The 22,733-nt window shown below is 44.4% G+C and overlaps 1 protein-coding gene across 1 annotated transcript in view; it reads right to left on the bottom strand.

Annotated features, from left to right (window-relative positions):
- The window catches only part of SH2D4B (SH2 domain containing 4B), a 74,814-nt gene that overhangs the window by 46,766 nt on the left and 5,315 nt on the right, over window positions 1–22,733 (bottom strand). Inside the window, exon 3 of the mRNA XM_026455773.1 lies at window positions 11,281–11,428. Within this exon, the coding sequence (XP_026311558.1) occupies window positions 11,281–11,428 (148 nt within the window). The remainder of the gene's footprint in view (window positions 1–11,280; window positions 11,429–22,733) is intronic.

Genomic DNA, 22,733 nt, shown 5'->3' with positions numbered 1-22,733 from the left:
TGGGACTCAAGATGAGGTAAGCAAAGTTCGACCACAGCTAAACTTGGGCCTAGAGAAAGGGCTCTCTCAACCCTTATCTGAGGCTTCTGAGGTCGGCAGCCAACCACTCCTGTGGTCCTGAACCCTGCGAGCAACGCCTGATGGCTGCCAACAGTGACCCCCTGTGGCCTCCAGGAGCCACTGCAGGAGTTCCTTAAGACCAGAGCACGTCACACCCCATGAATGTTGTAATGACTCAGCTTGGGGAACCGTAAAGCCCCCAGGGATTCCTGAGCAATTCAGGAGGAAAGATGACCCTAAGCAGGACACGAATCGGCCACATGGGAGCTCAGGCTAGCATTATTCCGAGTTATAATACCAAAAATATGTGCTACCTAGAGTTTAAGGAGCGCTTCAAGCCAGTTATGTCCAAGGAGAAACTGCACGATGTCCCATCCCATCAAGGGATAGAGAAAGCCTTTCGTCTGTCTTCTCCTTCAGCTGTCCTCCCAGCCCAAACTTCTGCTGTGTCCACTCCACTCCCAGTCCAGACTCTACCCCTACAAACCCCTTCCGGCACTACCTGTCTCAAGCCTACAGCAGTTTAGTATCACTGACCCCGACTCTGGTGCACACTCTAAGAGGAAAGGGAATGGAACCCACATCACTGGACCCCAAGCTGGACCTGAGCCCACATTTCCCACTGCGCTCTGTCAACAACCTGGCAAGAAGTGAGACAACCAGTGTGCAGATTGTTGGTTAAACGCCACAACCAGAATGACACAGGTCAAGGAGTCAGAGGTGAACACAAGTCCCTCTGATGACTCCAAAATCCTGCTTACATTTCTAACCTAGTAACTGCAGCAATGATAAATGTCCAGTTTTTACAAATAATATCATTTCTCAAGTCAGGCTAGCTCATCTCTAAATCTCTGGGCAACTAGATGTTATCTAACTCCACACTCCTACAAGTTCACAGTTGAAAAACTATGAAATGAATTTCTCTGCCTGATGTATTCAGAGTCTCAGAAGCCAGAGCTCTGCCGAATAACTGACTGAATTCTCTGTTGAACTGAATAACTAACGGTATTCAAGTGATACTAAATGGGATAATTTCCTTTTTTTCTAACTTGGAGAATTTAATTTGGGTGTTTTATCAAAAACTGCTGCTCCCCCATAGATTAATGGCCCACTATATCTTTCATATTAAATTAATTGAGTGCAGAATGGTTTTGTTGGATTTGAATGACAGGCTCTGGAGTTTAACTCATCATTCTTTAAGAAAGGCTAAGATGAGGAACTAAAACCACGGGGCCTGAATTATCACATCTTCTTTGTTTTTCAGAGGCTTTCCCATTTTCAGCTGCCACACAGAACATTAATGAGCAATCAAGCAGCTCCTGGGCCAGATGATTTCCATTCTCCATCCCTAATGGGAAACCAGCCCTGCTCTTAACTTTCCACCCCATCGTGTAGCTAAAAAAGAAGAGCACTTCATGAACACAGACGTTTACAACTTACAAAGCACTGTTACTTCCTCTCTCTCATTTCACCCTCCCAAAAGGCCTCAGCTCAACATGATTAACCCCATTTTACAAATGAGGAAACTGAGCAACTGAGCAAGAGTTTGCTCAAGGTCACACTAGTAAGTGGGCAGAGCTAGGACAGGACTCCCAGTCCAGTGCTCCTTCCCACACACCGCAGTAGCCTCTGGTAACCACTTTGTAATGGTTCATGATTTTTTGTCAGTATAAACCTTTGCTCTGCCTCCTCTTTCCACCTGCCTCTTCTTTTGTCCTGAATTTAAATGAATGAATTCTTTTTTAACTCTTTCTCATCTTATCTTTCTAGCCTCATTTTTCATCACTGGAACCCCAGGCTGCCACCACACTGCAACACGTACCATGACCTATGGCACACAATGACCTTGCTCTGCTCTGCTATGACACCCTGTCCCACCTTCTTTGCCCACCCATTTTCTCTGAACCAAATGCCATTTCCTCTGCAGAGCCTTTCCAAATGCTCTCCCTTCTGAAAGGGATTCACTCTCTCCCCATTTTTATTTTATTTTATTTTATTTTATATTTCATTTCATTTCATTTCATTTCATTTTATTTTAATTTTATTTTATTTTATTTTTGAGATGGAGTCTCGCTCTGTTGCCCAGGTTGGGGTACGATGGCACAATCTCAGCTCACCGCAACCTCCACCTCCCGGACTCAAGCAATTCTCCTGCCTCAGCCTCCCGAGTAGCTGGGATTGCAAGTGCACACAGCCACGCCTGGCTAATTTTTGTATTTTTAGTACAGATGGAGTTTCACCATGTTGGCCAGGCTGGTCTCGAACTCCTGACCTCAGGTGATCTGCCTGCCTCAACCTCCCAAAGTCGTGGCATTACAGGCATGAGTCATTGTGCCCAGCCTCCCCATGTATTTTATACAAACCTATGTTGGCACATCTACCTATTGAACTGTAACTCGGGCATGTAAGCCTCTTCTTCCAGGCTGAGATTTCTGAGGGGAGGAAATATGTCTAACATAATGGTTGGCATACAGTAGGAGCTCAACTGATGTACAGTTGTCCCTCGGCATCCTCAGGGGATTGGTTCAAGGAAACCCCTCCTCCACTCCCCATCTCTCATGAATACCAAAATTTGTGAGTGCTCGAGCCCCTTTTATAAAATGGTGTAGTGTTTGCGTATAGCCTATGCACACCCTCCCATATACTTTAAATCAGCTCTGAATTACTTATCATACTTAATACAATATGAATGCTATGTAAATAGTTTCCATACTGTATTTTTGTTCTTGTTTTTATTGTCATGTTATTTTTGGTTTTTTCCAAATATTTGCTGTCAGAGGTTGAGTGAATCTGCAGATGCAGAACCCAAGGATACCCAAGGCCAAGCGTATACTTTTGCTCCTCAGTCTTACTGGGTGTGAATGACAAGCATATCCCCCAAGCGGCAGGAGGAAGCATTGCTGGGAAACGTTCGGTGAGTAAGATCAATGTTGAGCTACCACCAGCACTGAGCTTCAGTAAAGACAGAGCCTCCATCTGCCTTTATTCTGTCATTTCAAACAAACTTGTTATAGAATGTAATGTCTGCGTAGTGTTCCGGCAACCTCAGCCACCCCTCAGCAGTCCTGGGAATGCCCAGCAGTATGTTTAAGAGACTTCCACAGGACAGAACCCATGAGGAACTTCCTGTGCATGGACCACTGGAGGCCTGTGAGGCCGATGACCAAAGACATCCCTCCTACAGGCTGCTTTTCAAAATACCTAACCTGCAGGCCAGAACACTAGGCCAAAAGTAAGGAGAAAGAAAAGCCTTCATTTGTGCCTGATGCCCCGACCTCCCTACTGAGTCAGAGCCTGAATTTCCTTATCAATACAATAGGAATGCCAATGCTCTGCTGTGAGGCTGTTCCTGGCTCATGAGAATGAACGTCCTAGGGCTTTGTGAACTCTCAGGGTTTGGGGCATTCAGATGAATTTAGTGAGGGCACAGTTTTTAGCAATATTTGGCAATTCTTAAAACAACTCCAACCTACGTGTGAATGGGCATGAAACAGTTCAACAGCAGCTGCCCAGCCGTTATCAATGAGCAAGGGGAATATTCTCTCCTGAGCATATGCCCCTGAGGCATCGCCTAGGAGCCTGCCCCAGATAAAAAATGAGCTTTGACCACAATGTTGCATTTGTATAATTCTAACTCTGAAAGGAAGAAGTAACAGTGAAACAAGTCCCAAGGCTGGAAGTGGTCAACAGAGAAAAGGAGGCATGGTCCTGAATACAAACAGACCCCACCCACATTTCGCTCCCCAGCCCAAGGGCACGCCAATACCCAAGTAACAAGGAATTGAGACTTAAAAGCAAAATCCCACTGTAATTTCAACTGCATACACAGGCATTCCATAGTGTGATTCCATTCTTGTTCCAAATAGAGGGAACCAATCATTTTCCACCTCCCACATACCAACCACACAGTACTACTCCCTGAACATGCTATTAAGCAGAAATTGAAGAACTGGCTGGACTGGCCACTCTGGTGCTCCAGGAGGAGAGGACAGAGGAGTCTGTCCCCTGCTTACACTGCTGGGGTGGGCCTGAGATTTGGCTCTATGTGGATAGCACAATCTCTTAGGCTTCCATTGATTCAAAGAGCTTCTGAGTGCAGCGGTCACTCAGGTAGGAAGGGAACTGTCCCTAATAGAAAAAAAGTTCTCAAGCTAAAGGCAGCCACTAGGCCAGGGCAATAGTGTTGAAAATATATGACACACAGCCCAAAGGGTTTCACAGAGGGGTCCCTGAAGCCACAGGATGCGGGGAGGATTCAGGGGGCCAGGGACCATGGGCCCCTCACTCTCCTCACCCGAGCCAGCTGCTCGCACCTTCCTTACCCGATGGGCTTCAGCATAAACATGTGTGAAAACAGCGGCCATAAGGGAGCTTGGAGAGCAAAGACAGCCCAGTTTTCAAGCTCTTTTGTAAATACAACAGTAAGTCCCCAGAAGAGAGAAACAGAAGGCCTGGTTGAGAGATGAAGTTTGCACTGCACCGTGCTGGCATTGCTACTCTGAGACATCTGCATACAGGATAATCTCTGCTCTGGGCCTGGGCACACAGCCTTCTGTCTGCCAGGGCCCAAGAGACCTAGGAAAATCTGACTGAGGACATCAATGCTGAGAAGCAAAAGGAACACTGGTGTCTTAAAATTTGCAACTGCCTCATGGTGCAAAAATTGTACAAAATAAAAATTAAATTTTAAATTTTAATATTTTTTTAGATTCTGTTTGGTTTATTCCTTTTCCAGCATTTGATTACATGCTAGGTCACTTGGAATAAAAAAAGATTCAACATAAAATTAAATACTTTCCACCCATCCATCTTCCCAACTGCCCAGTTATGGCCCCAAATTTGTCCCAGAAGTTCTGGGTGTTTTAGGACTGGCACCAAACTAATTATATGTCAACTTAAAAAGGTATCAGTGGAAAAGGTGAATTAAGGACCTCTGAAAATCCTCTCCACCATAAAACAATGAAAACACTGAAAAATCCTCAGAACCAGCTTTCTCAGATTGTTAGAAATTAACCAAAGGCTTACAGGAATTCAAGAAGCATTTATTCAAGAGAAAAAGGTTCATAACAAGTGAAGAGACTAAATTCGTAATCAAAAAAATTTCCCACAAAGAAACCCGAGGCCTAAGATGTCTTCACTAGTGAGTTATACTAAATGTTTCAAGGAAAATTAATTCCTCTTTACAAGTTCATCATGAGAAAGAGAAGAGGAATGAACATTTTCCAACTTGTGCTTCCAAGCTTGTGCTAGTATTACCCTGAAACCACAACCAGACAAAAACATCAAAGAAAATAAAACTGCAGACCAATATCCCTTATGAATACAGATGCAAAAATCCTCAACAAAATAGTAGCAAATGGAATCTAGCAACATATAAACAGGATTATATGCTATAAAGAAGTGGGATTTATCCCAGGAATGTGAGACCAGCTCAGTATATGAAACTCAGCCATGGTGTGCACCATGTTAATAGAATAAAGAACAAAAAACATATGATCATCTCAACAGATGCAGAACAAGCATTTGACAAAATCCAACACCTTTCATTATGAAAACACCCAACAATCTAAGAAAGCATAGAACTTCCTCAACCCAAGGTTCTGTATGAAAACCCACAGCTAACATCATATTAAATGGTGGCTAATATCTGTAATCCCAGAACTTTGGGAGGTCGAGGTGGACAGACTTCTTGAGCTCAGGAGTTTAAGACCAGCCTGGGCAACATGGCCAAACCCCGTCGCTAAAAAAATATAAAAATTAGCCAGATGTGGTGGTGTGCATCTATAGTTCCTGCTACTCAGGAGACTGAGGTAGGAGGATCACTTGAGCCCAGGCAGTTGAGGCTGCACTGAGCTAAGATAATTCCACTGCACTCCAGCCTGAGTGACAAAGTGAGATCTTGTCTCAAAAAAACAAAACAAAACAAAATAGTGAAAGACTAAAAATTTACTTCTAAGATCAGAAACGAGAGAGATGCCTTTTGCCACTTCCATTCAACATAGTATTGGAAGTTCTAGCCACAGCAATTAGGTAAGAAAACAAAATAAAAGGAATCCAGACTGGAAAGGAAGAACTATCTGTATCTGCACATGAAATTATCCTGTATGTAGAAAATCATAAAAAATACACAAAAATATACATTCCAGCTAATAAACAAAGTTAGTAAGGTTACAGGATACAAGATCAATATACAAAAGTCAATTGCATTTCTATGCACTAGCAATAAACAACCCAAAAATGAAACTAAGAAAACTATTATATTTACAATAGAATCAGAAAGAATATGCAATTAGGAATAAACTCAGCAAAACAAGGGCAAGGCTTCTACACCAAAACCCATAAAATATTATTGAAAACGATTTTTACACCGGGCATGGTGGCTCACGCCTGTAATCCCAGCACTTTGGCAGGCCGAGGCGGGCGGATCATGAGGTCAGGAGATCAAGACCATCCTGGCTAACACAGTGAAACCCAATCTCTACTAAAAATGCAAAAAAATTAACTGGACATGGTGGTGGGTGCCTGTAGTCCCAGCTACTCGGGAGGCTGAGGCAGGAGAATGGCATGAACCCAGGAGGCGGAGCTTGCAGTGAGCTGAGATTGCAGCACTGGACTCCAGCCTGTGCGACAAAGCGAGAGTTGGTCTCAAAATAAATAAATAAATAAATAGATTTTTAAAGACTTGGATAAACGGAATGACATTCTATGATCATGAATTGGAAGACTGCATATTGTTAAGATGGCAATATTCTCCAAATTGGTCTACAGATTTAATGTAATCACTATCAAAATTCCAGCTACCTTTATTGCAACAATTAACAAGCTGATTCTAAAATGGAAATGGAAATACAAAGGACTCAGAATAACTAAAATAATCGTGAAAAAGAAGAACAAACATGGAGGTCTCATACTGCCCAATTTCAAAATGTACAACAAAGCTACAGTAATCAAGACTATGTCATACTGGCATAAGAAACAGACATATAAATCAATGGAACAGAATTGAGAGTACAGAAACAGGCCAGGCACGGTGGCTGACGCCTGTAATGCCAGCACTTAGGAAGGCCAAGGCAGGCAGATTGCCTGAGCTCAGGAGTTCGAGACCAGACTGGGCAACATGGCAAGACCCTATCTCTAATAAAAATACGGGAAAAAAAAAAAAAAAACCTGGGCGTGGTGGTGCATGCCTGTGGTCCGGCTACTCAGGAGGCTGAAGTGGGAGGATAGACATTTGAGCCCATGGGGCAGAGGTTGCAGTGAGCTGAGATCACACTACTGTACTCCAGCCTGGGTGACAGAGTGAGACCCCGTCTCAAAAAAAAAAAGAGAGAGAGAGAGACAGAGAGTACAGAAACAGACATATTTTTGGTGAATTGATTTTCAACAAGAGTTCCAATACCATCCAATGGAGAAAGAATAGTCTTTTCAACAAATGGTGCTTGGATAACTTGGATGGCCATATGAAAAAAAATTAAGTAGGAACCCTACCTCACACAAAAATTAACTCAAAATGGATCAAAGACCTAAATGTAAGGGCTAGAACTATAAATCTCTTAGAACAAAGAGAGGTGTAAGCCAGTGTGACCTTCCTTGGATTAGGCAATGGTTTCTTAGATAAGACACAAATCATAAACAACCAAAAAAATGGATAAACTGAACTTCATCAAAATTAAAATTTTTTGTGCTTCAAAGGACTATCAAGAAAGTGAAAAGACAACCCAAAGAATAGGAGAAAATATTTGTAAACCATATCTCTGATAAGAAATTAATATCCAAAATATACAATGAACTCTTGCAACTCAACAACAAAAATTCAAAAATGGGTAAAGAATTGGAATAGACATTTCTCCAAAGATGATATATAAACAGCCATAAAGCATATTTTTTAAATGTTCAACATCATTAGTCATTAGGGAAATGCAAATCAAAACCACGATGAGATGTCACTTCACACACACTAGAAAGGCTTTCATAATAAAAAACACAAAAGATTACAAGGGTTGTTAAGGATGCTGAGGAATTAGATCCCTCATACATTGCTGGTAAGGATATAAAATGGTGCAGTCACTTTGGAAAACAGTGTGGCAGTTAAGAGGTGAGACCTTTAAGAGATGATTGGATCATGAGGACTCTGCCTTCAAGAATGGATTAATCCTTTCATGGATTAATGTATTAATGGGTTAATGGGTTATCATGGGAGTTGGTTAGCTATCAGGAGAGCAGGCCTGTATAAAAGCTGGTTTGGGCCAGGCATGGTGGCTTACACTTGTAATCCCAGCACTTTAGGGAGGCCGAGGCAGGTGGATCACCTGAGGTCAGGAGTTCCAGACCAGCCTGACCAACATGATGAAACCCTGTCTCTACTAAAATTACATAAATTAACCAGGTGTGGTGGCACCTACCTGTAATCCCAGCTACTAGGGAGGCCGAGGCAGGAGAATCACTTGAGCCTGGGAGAGAGAGGTTGCAGTGAGTTGAGATCATGCCACTGCACTCCATCTGGGTGACAGAGCAAGATTCCGACTTGGAAAAAAAAATAAGAAAGTCATTTTGGCTGTTAGTGTACCTTCCATCTCCATGTGATGCCCTCCACTGCCTCAGGACTCTGAAAAGTCGCCACTAGCAAGAAGGCCCTTACCAGATGCAGCCCCTCAACCTCGGACTTCCCAGCCTCCAGAACCATAAGAAATAAATTTATTTTCTTTGTAAGTCACTCAGTCTCAGATACTCAGTTATAGAAATAGAAGACTAAGATACATTCCACTCCTAGGCATATAGGTAATACTCAAGAGAACTGAAAATATATGGTCACACAAAAACTTGTACACGAATGTTCATAGCAACATTATTCAAAATAGCCAAAAAGTGAAAACAACCCAAATGTTCATCAACTGTTAAGTGGATGAACAACAATGTGGTATATGCATACATTAGAATATTATTAACCATAAAACGGAAGGAAGGAATGATATCTGCTACAACATAAATGGACCTTGAAAACATTGCGCTAAGTGAAGTCAGACATCAAAAGCCACATAATGTATGATGCTATTTATATAAAATGTCCATCATAGGCAAATCTAGAGACAGAAATTGATGAGTAACTTCCAGGGATATGGTGGGGGGAGGAGTAACTGCTAATCGATACAGAGTTTCTTTTTGAAGTGGTAGAAATATTCTGGAATTATATAGTGGCAATGATTGCACAACTTTTTGAGCATACCAAAAACCACTAAATTGTACACTTTAAAAGGCTAAATTTTATGGTATGTAAGTTGTATCTCCATTTTCAAGTCTATTTAATGAATCTGGCATAAGATAGGACCAGAAGGCTGGCCAGTGGAAGACACCTCACATCTCTGCTCTCCCCGTATGGCCCCAGTTGCAATCATCACTCAAGTGTACCATCACAACAGCCTCCTTGCTCTCTTCCCAAAACCCTGCCAGATCATGTCACTCGCCTTTGGGAGTTTCCCACTGTCCACATGTATTAATCATGCCTTTTCATTTTCTGTATTTTCTGATTTTTTGACATCTGAGGACTTTTTGATTCTGGAGAGATTGCCCCTCCCAGGAATAGCCAATTCCTAGGGACAGTAAAGGGCTTGCCTGCAAGTGCGCCTTCGTATGCAAACCATTCAATCGGAAGCCCATCCCACAACTACCTCCCTTGTTGGGCTTTCACATTCTGAGCCACTGTCTCCCTGCCTTAATCACCCCACAGCCAAATGATGCAAAACTAGAGATAGCCCCTACACCTAAGAGCTCACTTTAGTTATTTACACTGGCCAATCCTAGGCCTGCCTAGCCTGCCTCTCCTTACCTTTCCCCAGGAAATCACAATAAACACTCTTGCCCATGTTTTTGCCCATGTTTTCCCCCACTCCCTCTGCCTCCTGACCCACCCTGGGGCTTCCCCACGTGGCCATGCATGGCCTGCCGTGTCTCCTGTCTCTAGGGACCTGTGAGTAAAAACGTCTTCCTTTACAAGCCTCATTTCTGGGCCTGCATGTCTGACCATACCCAAATAAAACAACTCCCAGGCACGTAAGCACCGCCCTCCAAACTTAGCTCCACCTCCCCTTTCCCACCTAACTTCTTACCAACCTGACACTCCCCAAACTCTCACCACCCTACATTTCCTAGGCATGACATGTTCCTTTGTCACCAAGCCTTTGCCCATGCTGGAGCCTCCACCTAAGTCCCCTTCCCAGTCTTTTTGACTTGCTTATTCCTGTGTCACCAGCAAGCCTCACTTCATGACACCCCTTCTGGAGACCCACTAGGACAACCACGTTGTATGTGCCACATCCTCCCTCCAAGCCCTTAGTCTATGTATCTGTCTGCTGCTCTTCTTGATGAGTTTCTACGGGATGAGGACTGTGATTCCTCATCCCTGGATCCCCAGGGCTTAGCACAGAGCCAGGAAATTATTGGCAACTCAGTAAAGGTAGAATATGAGACAAGGTCACACCCTGTTACCCAGGCTGCAGTGCTGTGGCACAATCATGGCTCACTGCAGCCTCGACCTCCTGGGCTCAAGCAATCCTCCCACCTCAGCCTCCCGAGTAGCCAGGACTACAGGTGCATGCCACCACCATACCCAGCTAATACTTTTTATTTTTTTGTAGTGACAAGGTCTCATACTGCCCAGGCTAGGCTTTTATTTTTTTAATACAAGAAATATCCCTGGCCGGGCGCAGTGGCTCACGCTTGTAATCCCAATACTTTGGGAGGCCAAGGTAGGTAGATCACCTGAGGTCAGGAGTTTGAGATCAGCCTGGTCACCAGTAGAGACTGGTGAAACTCCGTCTCTGCTAAAAATACGAAAATTAGCTGGGCATGGTGGCGGGCGCCTGGAATCCCAGCTACTCGGGAGGCTGAGGCAAGAGAATCACTTGAACCTGGGAGGCGGAACTTGCAGTGAGAGCCAAGATCCCACCATTGCACTCCAGCCTGGGTGACAGGGCAAGACTCTGTCTCAAAAAAGAACAACAACAACAACAAAAGAAATATCCCCAACAGGCAGGTAAGCTCTTCAAGGATGAAGCCTAACTTACCCTCTAAATTCTTCGCAGGACTGAGCACACAGCCGGGCCCGAGTAAAGGCTGATGGGGTGGCTGAGTGAACAGAAATGACGACTGAGCAAATCAGCAGTGGGAGGAGGTGGGTGGGGAGGCACGACTGGTCTCCCTGCCTGAGGCACAAGCTCTACTCACACTGTTCTTCCCACTCTCGCTCCTCTTTCTCACTGGCTTGGCAATGCAGCTGAGCCTGCTTCAGGGTCCAGTAGAGCTCCCTTGCCCTCTGCTCTTCCTGGAGGCGAATCTGCTCTTCTCCTCGCTTCCTCTCCTCTTCCTCTTTCCTCTGAAATGTCATGGGGACAGAACAACATGAGACGACCACAACATTTCAGAAAAACAAGAAAGAAACACCTCTGGGATTCTGCAGTGGGTGGGGCTGAGAGTGCAGCAGTGGCCTCTCCAGCCTCAGTCCCTACATGTATGAAATTGAAATTACCCAGTAGTCCCACAGACAGTTGTTTTGGATAAACACATAAATTGTCCCTTCTGGTCTTAAAGCTTGAAACTTCTATTTGTTTTATTTGAATTGCTTCCTCAGGAAAGGATCCCTCAGGCCTCTCAAAAAGTATCAAATTACTGACACTCACCAGATCACCACAACCGGACCATGAGATGCCTGACCCCACAATGAGATGATTGCTTCCTAGCTCCTCCCTAGTTCCCGTTTTCATACACATTGTTACATTTCTTACCTGCTACATAAACCCCTAGTTTTAGTCAGTTAGGGAGACAGAGATGGATTTGAGGCTGAGCTCCCATTTCCTGTGCTGCAGCACCTGATTAAAGCCTTCTTCCTGGGCAATACTCATCATCTAGGTGATTGACTTTCTGTGCCGCAAGCAGCAGGACCTGGATGGAACCCTGGTGTTTTAGTAATAAAGTGGTGGTGATCATGCCACCTAACTGACAAGGTGGTGGTGAGGAGAAAATGGGTTGAAACAGGTGGAATGCCACAGAATACTACACAGCCATAAAACAGAATGAAGTCACATCCTCTGCAGTAACATAGATGCATCTGGAGGCCATTATAGTAAGTGAAAGAACACAGAAACAGAGAACCAAACACTGCATGTTCTCACTTATAAGTGGAAGCTAAACACTGGGTACTCATGGACATAAAGATGGGAATGACAGACACTGGGGATTATTTTAAGTGGGAGAGAGGGAGAAGGGGAATGACTGAAAAAGTGCCTATTGGGTACTATGCTTGCTACCTGGGTCATGGGTTCAATCATAACCCATACTTCAGCATCACACAACATACCATTGTAACAAACCTGCACATGCACCTCTGGAATCTAAAATAAAAGTTAAAAAAGAAAAAAAAAAAAGTCTGAGCGTGGTGGCTCACGCCTGTAATCCCAGGATTTTGAGAGGCCGAGGCGGGCGGATCACCTGAGGTCAAGAGTTCAAGACCAGCCTGACCAACATGGAGAAACCCCATCTCTACTAAAAATACAAAATTAGCCGGGCGTAGTAGCGCTTGCTTGTAATCCCAGCTACTAGGGAAGCTGAGGTAGGAGAATCACTTGAACCCGGGAGGAGGAGGTTGCGGTGAGCTGAGATCGTGCCATTGAACTCCAGCCTGGGCAACAAGAACAAAACTCCATCTCAAAAAAACAAACAAAAAAAAGAAAACAAAAAAAATAAGACCCAGTTAACTCAGGAGGCACAAGAATGGCTTGAACCCAGGAGGCAGAGGTTGCAGTGAGCCAAAATCGTGCCACTGCACTCCAGCCTGGGAAGGAAGGGAGGGAGGGAGGAAGGAAGGAAGGAAGGAAGGAAGGAAGGAAGGAAGGAAGGAAGGAAGGAAGGAAGAAAGGAAAGAAAGGAAGGAAGAAAGAAAGAAGGAACGAAAGGAAAGAAAGAAAGAAAGAAATGTGGAACAATGTGTTAACTCCACATCTTACTGCAGAGGTAAGAGGACTCTGTGCCATCCTGGCTGGGCGCAGTGGCTCACGCCTGTAACTCCAGCACTTTGGGAGGCCAAGGCGGGCGGATCACCTGAGGTCAGGAGTTTGAGACCAGCTGGCCAACATGGTGAAACCCCGTCTCTACTAAGAAATACAAAAATACAAAAAATACAAAAATTAGCCGGGCATGGTGGCATGCACCTGTAATCTGAGCTACTCAGGAGGCTGAGGCAGGAGAATCGCTTGAACCCGAGAGGTGGAGGTTGCAGTGAGCTGAAATCGCACCATTGCACTCCAACCTGGGTGACAGTGCGAGACTCCATCTTGTAAAATAAAAAAAAAAAAAAGAAAGAAAGAAAGAAAAAGAGGACTCCGTGCCATCCTTAGGTGTACTTTCATTTTGGAGGAAGAGGGAGGAAGGACACAGTGAGGGGCACCTGGTCTCTTCCTGAAAGCCAGTGAAGCAGGGTATGATTATGTCTTAACCTGAAGTCTGGATAAAGTATCTTAGAGAGTAGATTTGAGGGCCCTAAATCTCCCATTTCTGTCCCACTCCTGAGCTCTAAAAAGTTTGTGTCTGTGTGTATTTTCTTCTACCTTTGTTTACATCAAAGTAATATGTATGTGCTAAATGTGCATTATGGACCACAGGCTGCTAATGAAAATCAGCAGTCTCTAAATAACTTCACCAGAACCCAATCCAACCAACCTTACACCAATGCCTGGAGGCCACCATTTTCAACTATGTTAGCTGTTCCTTTGTTGGGCTACGTCCATATGTCTGATTAATGCTGCTAATCCTTGATTTATCAATTTATCAATCTAGATGTTAAATCTTGCCTTTTTTGGCACATGCATATTTAGCACTTACGTTTCCCACAGGTGAACACCCATACTCCATACTTTTTCTCTCCTCAGCCTCACAATAAATTTGCCTCATAATTTGTGGTTAAATCAATAATCAGCATCAAAATAGTTTGCTGCAAAGCCAAATAGCATGCTATTTTCATCAATTCCAAAAAGTACATTTTTTTAACTTTGTAACGTCTCTGAAATTTGGATGTGTTTTACAACTTACAGCTTGCTTTTTAATAAGCAACAATTTTTTTCTCTTAAATAATGATATGTTTTGCTATTAATGGTAACTTAAATTCAGTAAAATATGCTAGGTATGGAAGCCTTTTCTTTCCAGTCCTTTTTTCTGATTTTTCCTGGGTTAATATATCTCGAAGCTGAATGTTGAATTTTCCCAAATTTTTCCCAGATGTAGTAAGTCATTCTCTGTGTTTAACCAAGTGCTTTTTCTTATAACAGACAATACAAAATTTATTTTTCCAAGGGACACACCACCCCGGGTGCCATCTTTTCTTCTCCCATCTGCACTGGTTACCACGTAAGCCTCCTCTCCATCCACCCACCAACGACACACCTCTCAACCTTCCTTGAGTTGAAGCCCCTGTTTCTTTCTTGAACACTCTGCCATTTTGCAGCAACATTTAACACTTCTCAGCTAAGAATGCATAGAGACACTTTCTGAGTCTTGTCTGAAAATGTCTATATGCCACATTTACATGTAACTGCCAATTTAGCTAAGCACAGAATTTGATTAAAAATAATTTTCCTGCAGAATTTTAAAGACTTCTTTGTCTTCTATCATCCAGAACTACCACTCTGATTCTCATTCTTCTGCACAAGTCATTTATTTTTCTCTCTGGAAGCCCCTGGGGTCTCTTTAACACCGACGTTCTGAACTTTTTAATATGATGTGCCTTGGTGTGGATTTTCTTGCACCAATTGTGTTGGACACTTGGGGGTACTTTCAGTCTGTAGCTTCTTATCTTTCCAGTCTAATTCATCTTTGCTTAGGATTTCTTTGATAATTTCTTCTCTTCTCATTTCTTGTTTTTCCTTATAGAGCTCCTATTTGTCAAATAATGGTCTTCTTGAGTTGATCTTCTAACTGCCTTATCGTTTTCCTCTCTTGCTTTCCATCTGTTGCCTTTTTTCTTCTTCTTCTTTTTTGAGACAGAATCTCACTGTCGCCCAGGCTGGAGTGCAGTGGCACAATTTTGGCTCACTGTAACCTCCACCTCCCAGGTTCAAGCAATTCTCATGCCTTAACCTCCCGAGTAGCTGGAATTATAGACACATGCCACCACACCTGGCTAATTTTTGTATTTTTAGGGAGACGGGGTTTCACCACATTGGCCAGGCTGGTCTCGAACTCCCGAACTCAGATGATCCGCCCGCCTCAGCCTCCTAAAGTGCTGGGATTACAGGCGTGAGCCACTGTGTCCGGCTCCATCTGCTGTCTTTTTTGTTCTACTTCCTGGTTGATTTCATTGACCTTATCTTCCAAACCTTCTACTGAGTTTTTTATTTCAGCTATCACATGTGTAATTTCCAAGCTCTCATTCTTATTCTTAGGTTATTCTTTTCTCTTCATTGCATCTTGCACTTGTTTTATGAATGCGATAACTCATTTCTCTGAGGATTTTAGAGCTTTTTTTCCCCACGTACACTGATTTAGGTCTGTTTCCTCTGTGTGCGTGTGTGGTTAAGTTTGTTTGATTTGGTGCCTGTCATACATGTGAAAGGTTTTCCTCAGCTGTCTAATGTTCCCTGACTATTCATATTCAAGAGAGAAGTAAATATCTGAATAGGAAACTCAGAGAGCATGCTCCAGGCTTCACTGAGAGGAGGACTGTGCTCTAGGGCAATCGTAGGAGGAACCAGCCATGTTGCACTCTCAGATGTAAGTATCTAGAGGCTCTTTCCCTGAGATTATTCAGTGTTTTCTCCTCTGTCCTTCCTGGGTGGTATCATCCGCAGCATTCCAGGAATTGGAGGGGAGCAGGCTGCAGGCAGGACTGCCCGCAGCAAGCAGGGCTCCTGGCCTAAGCCCCATGCTTCACAGAAACCCATGCTTTAAAACACCTTCTTGGAAATTTCCTCCTCAAGTCTCCCCTCAGGACTGGCCAGAAATAGTCAGACCCCCAGGAATGGTAAGGGCAGGTGGTGGTGTCCAGCTAAATTGCCCTAGGCCCAGAATAGGTTCTACTTGAGCCTGACTCCCTGTTTCTTTCCTTCAGGGTGCTCTCTGATCATCTCCCTTATCACGGGATTGAGTAGATGTCCCAAAGAACTCCAGGATTCCTATTTATGAAGTCATCCTGGGCCCCATTGTGGGGGTCCTGGTTCCAGAAGGGTAGCCTAGCAAACAGATGAATCCTGCTGGCCAGCACGGTATTTTTAGCACAGGATCACATAAGATTGGGTCACCAGAATAGTGCTAAAAGGCTGGTTTTATGTGACTCAGATTTTTAATATAAACAAAGACTGCAAAGGGAAATATTTGCCAGCTCTGTACACCCTAGGGGCAACCCTGGCTGCAGGTCCCACCATTCAGAGTTAAGACCTCTCCTTAATCTCCCCATTTCCCTCCTGCTCCCTTTACTCTGCCTGATACCCCAACACCCCAACGTTTCCCTTTCAACTTTCCCTCTTCTTCTGGCCAGAGTGGGGGAGGTGGTAGCCTGGAAAAAAACAGATGAAAAAGTATTTGGTGAACAATTAGAAGAAGTCACTTACCTTCTTTAGCCCTTAACTCCCAGCTCTTAGAGAGTGGGCCATAAGGAAGTCAGAATTTTGTCTATTTTTAGCATTAAAAAATTAATCATTGAATTGGAGAAAAGTCCCCAGTCTGTGTCATGTCAGAAGGAACAAAAATCTTGTCATTTTTAAAACAACGGAGTAAAAATGCACAGTTATCTCTTTTTATCTGCTTGTTGATCCATTGAAATATACCAAAGGACCCACCCTTGACCCACTGGGGTCTTCCAGGCAGAAGCAGGTCTCAGGGGAAATACAGTCAAGGCCTGTCAGAGCCAGAGGGACGTCAACTGCGTGCTACCACTGCCTTGTGCAGATAAGGAACGTATCCATTTGCTCAGGCCGCCATAACGAAGTACCACAGATTGAGGGGGCTTAAAAACGACAGAACTCTGTTTCCTCAATCATGGCAGCTACAATCCAAAGTCAAGGTGTGGCAGGGTTGGCTTCATGCTGAGGACCTTTTCTTTGGCTGGCTGTCTTCTTGCTGTGTCACTCACATCCTTCCCTCTGAGTGTGTGCCCGTCTATGTCCAAATCTCCCTTTTCATAAGGACAGCAGTCATATTGGAGTAGGGTCTAACCCACTCGATCTCATTTTAACTTAATTACCTGTGTACATACCTTACCTCCAAATATAGTTACATTCTGAGGTCCCAGGCATTAGGACTTCAACATATGGATTTTAGCGGGGACATAACTCAGCCCATAGCAAGGAGATAGGAGCCCAAGAAATGACTGGCATACAGTGGAAAAGTATATGACTGGTATATGGCAGATAAGTGGCCCTTAGCCACCTCAGATTACAATGCAATGGTCCTACTTCAACTGGCTGTGACTAACAGGAAGCAGCAAGTTAAATGGTAGGGCCACATTCAATCAGTTCTTCTTCACCTGGAGAGTAGGACACCACCCAGGGAACCAGAGGCCTACAGCAACCGCCCATCTCAGAGGAAAATGACTGGTCATTTACTGTGATAAAAGCAAGCTCTTCACAAGGATGGGGATGACAAAGGAAAACATTTTGCAACTACAAATAAACAGCATTACATGTGGTCTTGCTAAAATAACCCTCAAAGCTGAAATTGCCTAAAAATTCTCATTGTTGTTGCAACTGTCAGAATTCTCTGACCCATCAGATACCACTGAAAGAAAAGTCCATTTTTCTGAGGTTTAGCAGCCAGAAGGCCAGATATGCAAACACTCCCCTTCTGCCTAGGAATTAATCGCCTTGCTCTGGCTGCCCAAAGCCCTCTGAGCTGTCCAGCTTATTCAATCTCCCTTCTCCTCATAACCCATCAGTAACAGCACACCTCAGGAACCCACAGAGGCCAGGGTCTGCCACAGTCCTGTGGAAAATGTCATCAAGACAAATGCCTTTTCTGGAAGATGAAAACAATTTTACAAATCCCAAGCCCCCTAAGCAACTGAACAGACCTTTTCTTGGCCAAGGGGACCCCCGAGAAACTTTAAAAATTGAGTTCACAGCCATGATGGGAGAGGAGGTCAGACTTGCCTCTGTAACCACCCATTAGGCTTTCTTCCCTAAGGATTAAACAGAAACCAGCCCTTTTGAAAGACTGATATCAACCAACAGCCTGATGCTGCCCCTCCCTTTTCATAGTTTTGACACAACTGACCAGCCTTCCTTCCTGATAAGAGACCACCAACCAGAGTGGTTCTGGCCAGTCTACAGAGGATGCACCCTAAGGGCCTTCATGCCCTCTGCTTTGCCTTTCGATGTATAGGGCCTAATTGTAATATGTAGACTCAGCTAACCTGGTCAGCATAAACTCCTGTCTCATTCTTCCCTGCCTCAAAGTGCCTGCTACCAGCTTCTGACCAGAAGCTGTGCTTCCCAGCCTCTCTGAATAGCCACCTGCAGGCTGCAGCCCTTTATGAGAAGTAAAGCTCCCCTTTCCAAATTTATGAACCTCATCATTTTTCAGGTGATAAAGGCATCTTCATTTTGTTGTTAGTCTGGCCCCAATAACACCACAGTGTTATCACAGGCAGAACCAAGCCTATGCTGTTCATTCCTCCAATGCCAGCTCACAGCACAGGACATAGCAGATATTAGGTGCTCCATAAATGCTGACCAGACAAGTGCATGAGTTATCAATCAGGTAAAGAGAAGACAGCGTTTGTGATGATCCCCCGGAGGGGATACCACATCGTGTTGTTTTGTTGGCGTCAGCCTTGCCTGGAGAAGTTTTGGTAAAGTTTAAACTTTTCAAGAGAAAATTGAGCAGTAGAAAATTTTCCCACCACTTCTAATCTTATTGGAAATAAAGCAGTAATCGATTCTAAAGTTGTATAGGAGTTCATTAAGTGGCCAAAATGAACTCCAAACTTAAAGGAGAAAAAAAAAAGAGAGTGGCCTTGAATAGAAAATGGAAAAAAAAATAAACAACTGAACAGTATCAACCACGTCTGTTCCTTAAGAATAAAACCAGGAAGAGATAGGGGTGGGAGGAGGGAGGGAGATTGCAAGCAGAGAAGGAAGATCACAGGACCCGGGTTGGAAGGAGAGCACAGGATGTTTATTGAGCCGCGTGCTGTGGTCTTGAACAGAAGGAGAAATGTCCAGAAGCAATTTTAGGAGTTAAGAAAGCATGGGGGAAAGAAATGCAAATTTTATCTGGCCTCAGGATCTCCTTTTTTCTAAAGGAACACTTTTATATGCACGTAAATTACATTCAAATGGCACCAGCCACAGCAGAATGGTTTTTAAAAACTGGTTTCCAGCTGTCTCCATCTTCAGAGTTCCCTGTGTAACCCAATACAAAGATTCCGGGATTTTTTTTTCCATTTTCAGAATGCAGTTGTCATTATTACCTTTTCCATGACCTGGAGAATTAGCAGAACCTGCCTACATCCTCAACATGAGCTGCCGAAAGTGAGCCCATCCAACTCTCTCCATCACCCAGCTTCTCACCCAAGCTGTCACCTCTCCTCAAGCCTCCACCTATCTCCCTTCTCTTTACTCCCTTCTCCACTGGGGTAAAAATCCCTCAGTGGAGCCAGTCTAAGCACTTTCTCCTTCCTGCAAACCTCATGGTTTTGCAGGAAGCTCCCCATGGTGGGAGGGTACTGCCATCTCCCCATCTCCCAGCCTGGGACTTGGATGCCTTTGCTCTTTGCTTTCCCTCATCCCAACATCTAATTGATGCCAAGCCCTATTGATTTCACCACCACCATTTTGCTATATCCATCCCCTTCTCTCCTTCTTCATTGTCATAGATTTTGTCCAGACCCTCACTCATTGGCCTTGACCATTGCAAAAATCTCCTAACTAGTCTCCTTGCCTGAAAACTCATCACTTGAATTACATCATTGCCATCAGTTGTGCTCCTAAAACTTGATCTGACCACACCCTTCTTTGTATCAAGATCTTGCTTTGTTGCCCACAGAGTAAAGTCCACCCCCTTAAAGTAGCATTTAAGAGCTCCACACCCTACCTCCTTTCCAGGCTTATGTCTGGCTCCATCCATCATGAAATTTTTATCTCTCCCTCCAGCAGACCGTTCGTCATTCTACAGCTCTCCTTTCTGTCTCTTGTGCTTGCTCATGCCCAGACCTCTAAAGTTACTCCTTTGCCCTCCATTATACCCCCCGGGGTGTGGTTGGGACTAAGCATTGCTCATGGAGTTGTCTCTCTCTCCCCTGGCACCCTGTAAGCTTTTGAGAGCCGGTAGTTTATTTCTCCCCTCCTCCCCCACAGCAAACAGCCTCCCCTTACATTCTCAGGAAAAAGAAAGTATTAAATGAAGGTTGTTGGTACATTCCTACAAGCAAAACTCAGAATGTTAGAACCTTACTATTGAAAGACACAATAAAAATCTCACTTTGGGAAGTTGAGATGGGTGGATTGCTTGAGCTCAGAAATTCCAGATGAGCCTGGGCAACATGGTGAAACCCCATCGCTACAAAAATTACAAAAATTAGCCAGGCATGGTGGTGCATGCCTGTAGTCCCAGCTACTTGGGAGGCTGAAGTGGGAGGATGGCTTGAGTCCAAGAGACGGAAGTTGCAGTGAGCTGAGATTGCGTCACTGCACTCTGGCCAGGGTGACAGAGTCGGACTCTATGTGGGAAAAAAAAAAAAAAAGGAAAGAAGGGAGGGAGGGAGGAAGGGAGGAGGGAAGGAAGTTTGGTTATCTAAGCCAATCTCTAACCCATGCATAAATTGCTTGGTGAAGCTGTTTTTGGTTATCTACTGCTGAATAACAAATACCAGAAAATTCAGTGGTCTAAGGCCGGGCATGGTGGTTCACGCCTGTAATCTCAGCACTTTGGGAGGCTGAGGCAGACAGATCAAGACTATCCTGGCTCACACGGTGAAATCCCATCTCTACTAAAAATACAAAAACTTAGCCGGGCATGGTGGCAGGTGCCTGTAGTCCCCAGCTACTCAGGAGGCTGAGGCAGGAGAATGGCGTGAACCAGGGAGGCCGAGTGTCTGCAGTGAGCGGAGATTGTGCCACTGCACTCCAGCCTGGGTAACAGAGCAAGACTCAGTCTCAAAAAAAAAAAAAAAAAAATTAGCCAGGCATGGTGGCGGGCACCTGTAGTCCCAGCTACTTGGGAGGCTGAGGCAGGAGAATGGCATGAACCCGGGAGGTGGAGCTTGCAGTGAGCCAAGATTGCATCACTGCACTCCAGCCTGGGTGACAGAGTGAAACTCCATCTCAAAAAAAAAGAAAATTCAGTGGTCTAAAATAACTACCATTTATTTGTGTATGATTCTGCAGATTAATAATTCAGGAAGGGCTTGGTTGGATGGCTCTTCTGCACCATGTGGTATCAGTTGAGGTCAATCACTTGGTTGGGGTCATTCACTGGAATGGGCTGGCAGAACCAAGACTTCGCTCATGTGTCTGGTGCATCAGTGCCCCTCCATGTAGCCTCTTCCTCTCTGCATGGCTAGCTTGGGTTTCCCTACATTATGTAGTCTAGGGTAGTAGGGATTCTTATAGGACAGCTTCCAAAAGTGAGCATCACAAGAGAGGGAAAAGTAGAAACTGCAGCTCTCTTATAGTCTTTCCTCAAAAGTTATATCAGTCCAGGCGCAGTGGCTCATGCCTATAATCCCAACACTTTGGGAGGCTGAGGCAGGCAGATCACTTGAGGTCAGGAGTTTGAGACCAACTTGGCTAACATGGTGAAACCTGTCTCTACTAAAAATACAAAAAATAGCTGGTGTGTGGGTGTACACCTGTAATCACAGCTACCTGGGAGGCTGAAGCAGGAGAATCACTTGAACCCAGGAGGCAGAGGTCTCAGTGAGCCAAGATCATGCCACTGCACTCCAGCCTGGGCAACAGAGTGAGACTCCATCTCGGATTAAAAAATAAAAAAGTTGTATCAGTCATTACTACTGCATTCTACACATCACAGCTAGTCATAAGGCTGGTGCAGCCAAAAGGGGAGGCAGACTAGATCCCACCTCTCAAAGAGAGGAGGGGCAAACAATTTGCCACAAATCCCGCTTAACCTACCACAGAAACCTTTCAAATCATGTTTCAGCCTAGGCTTAACTATTTCCTGTGATGAAGAGTTCCACACTGCAAAAGGGCAGTGCACTTACAGGCAGAGCGAACAGAAAATACCTCCGCTCATGAACCTGGACGATTCAACTGCACAGTGCTTGCTCTAATGTTGCTAACACTGCCCTAATGAGCCTCTCCAAGGCATTTCTGAGGCTCTTCAAAATGAAGACATACCAAATCAGGATCACTATTTCTAATAAAGTTTAAACATTCACATTTAGCAAATTAATATTTGAACCAAAACAAACACATAATAGTCATAACCTTCCTTGGCAATAACATCCAGCCTATGGTTGAGACCCTCAGTGAACCTGAGAGTCTGGCCAGATGGCCCTAGTGATCCTTCATGAGCCCCAGCATAGAACATCCCACAATTTCTCACCCACTCTGTCTCTGAGGTTCTCAAGGAGACCACTGAGCAGAAAACCTCCACTCATACCTTAATCCCTTCATGATCTCGTGAGCTGAGCCCCAGGACTCCAGCTCCACAGAGCCACTCTTCCAGTATTTGGA

Source organism: Piliocolobus tephrosceles, chromosome 9, assembly GCF_002776525.5.
Source record: "Piliocolobus tephrosceles isolate RC106 chromosome 9, ASM277652v3, whole genome shotgun sequence".
Taxonomy (NCBI): domain Eukaryota; kingdom Metazoa; phylum Chordata; class Mammalia; order Primates; family Cercopithecidae; genus Piliocolobus; species Piliocolobus tephrosceles.
This window is presented reverse-complemented; position numbering and strand designations above follow the sequence as displayed.